The 1,939-nt window shown below is 37.8% G+C and overlaps 1 protein-coding gene across 1 annotated transcript in view; it reads left to right on the top strand.

Moving 5' to 3' along the window:
• Positions 1-415: 415 nt before the first annotated feature.
• The window catches only part of LOC106515312 (regulating synaptic membrane exocytosis protein 1), a gene marked incomplete at its 5' end in the record, with an annotated part of 131,292 nt that continues 129,768 nt past the window's right edge, over positions 416-1,939 (top strand). Inside the window, 1 exon segment of the mRNA XM_014005028.1 lies at positions 416-490. Coding sequence (XP_013860482.1) covers positions 416-490 — 75 coding nt within the window.

Below are 1,939 nucleotides of genomic sequence, written 5' to 3'. Positions count from 1 at the left end.
CTGTGGTTCATTTTTTGGGAGGGGTTGGTTTCACTCAGCTCAACTGAATGATTTGAAGTGAAAAAGAAACATTTAAAAGCACATGTCCACTTTAACTTAACTTAACTTAACTTAACTTAACTTAACTTAACTTAACTTAACTTAACTTAACTTAACTTAACTTACTTAACTTAACTTGTGTTCATTTGTCACAGTAGTTAAGACAAGTTAGGACTAAGCTTGTCTTAACTTGTCTTTGTCATCCTTGTCCTTGTTGAGGCAGAAATAAAGGGTTGGCACAAAGACCAGCCTTGTTATCAAGTTTCATCAGTCTGTTTTCTTGGACCAGGTGTTTATTGCTGAAAGACAAGAACATTGTCAGAATTGAAACAGCAAAGAGTTAAACTAACTATATTTGCCTAACTGTGTCTTTCAGAGAGGAGAAGCCAATCCAGGCCAGAACAGTGAACCTGGTTGGACAGAAGAAACCTCCACCGCAAAACGACGTCCGGTGAGTTTAGAAAAATGTTCAGCTGCCATCTCTGAGCCAATCAGTGAGAGGGATTTTAAATCTGATTTTATAGTTAATGATTCTGGATCAGCTTTGACGTAACATAAATTAAATAATCGGAATCAATCAACCTACCTCAAATACTTAACTGTGAAATGTACTTCATTCAAACTTTCCAATTTACAGTTTTTCAGGGCGTCTACATTAGCTGATTGATTGTAAACTGCTCCTCTTCACCAGCTGAGTGATGCTTCATCCTGTGAAGCACAGTTAAATGTTGCAGTTGCTGCCTGTCACCTGTCAGGGAGACAGATCAGCGTGTTCAGTCCAGTACTGGGATTACTGAGTTGTTAAAAAGCAAGCTAAGTTCTCCCACTGGATTCAGGACGTCTCTTTGTCTCTGCTGCCTGTCTGCTTGGTTTAAGGAGTAATTTTCTTCATGGGTTTGTAACATTCTTCTTCAACTTGTTCCCACATGTCACGAGATTTTAAGCAGGTCATTAAAAGGTGCTATCAGGTTCCACAGATTTGTCAGAAATGACTCCACGGCTCATAGCCATGTTTTGCCAGAGAATTTATTTCTTTTGCGTTGCCTTACAAAACTTTCTGCGTTACCTCACAATACTCAAATGTTTTGTACTGACTGTACTGAATGCTTGAAAGCTTTTATTTTAAAATATCTGGTTACTGAAACAGGATGCGAAACCACAAGTTAGGGACATTGATGGCGATATGATGCGCCTAAGAGATATTTACGTTGAAGCTGAGTTAAAGTAGTAACTCCCGTATGGTGCGCACGCAAATTTATTAATAAACCGGCAGACAAAACACTTCATTGTTACCTCCAATACTTTGTGGGATTGCTGAAGCAGACAGCAGCAACAATGGAACAGACACTACACCCGTTTAAAGTTCAGTGATTTTTATTCTGAAATTTACCTTAAAAATGGGGAAATTCAGTCTGTGCTTGCCAAAAGGCTTGAGTGTCACATCAGTGGCATTGCAAGGGAATGCAATAAATAAATAAATAAATACATAAATAAATAAATTCCCCAATGTCCCCTTGGGGGCTCTGTAAGATCAACAACAGTAACAATGGCAAAAACCAGTATTGTTTTGGTCTACTCACCTTTTTTAATATGAATGAACAAACCAAGGGTTCGGCGATACTGATAAAATGTTTTTCACGATTAATTGTGACATTTAGCCAATAATGATTTAAATGACGATTAATAGATCAAAGTTGTTTTTGAAGTCGAATTAGTTACTCTGTGTTCTAAAATTATACTTACAAGTCAAAAGGAAAAAAATTGTATAGGTCCTCTGGACGGGTTCTTCTTTAATGAAATGTTTCGTCTCTCTTCCAAGAGACTTCTTCAGTCTGAGAGTTTCAGGCAAAATTCAGGCTTTTAAGTCCTGCCTCCATGTGACTGATACTCACATCACATG

This window comes from Austrofundulus limnaeus, unplaced genomic scaffold (assembly GCF_001266775.1).
Source record: "Austrofundulus limnaeus strain Quisiro unplaced genomic scaffold, Austrofundulus_limnaeus-1.0 Scaffold28, whole genome shotgun sequence".
Classification (NCBI taxonomy): Eukaryota; Metazoa; Chordata; class Actinopteri; order Cyprinodontiformes; family Rivulidae; genus Austrofundulus; species Austrofundulus limnaeus.
The sequence above is the reverse complement of the archived record's forward strand: the minus strand, read 5'-3'. Positions and strand labels throughout refer to the sequence as shown.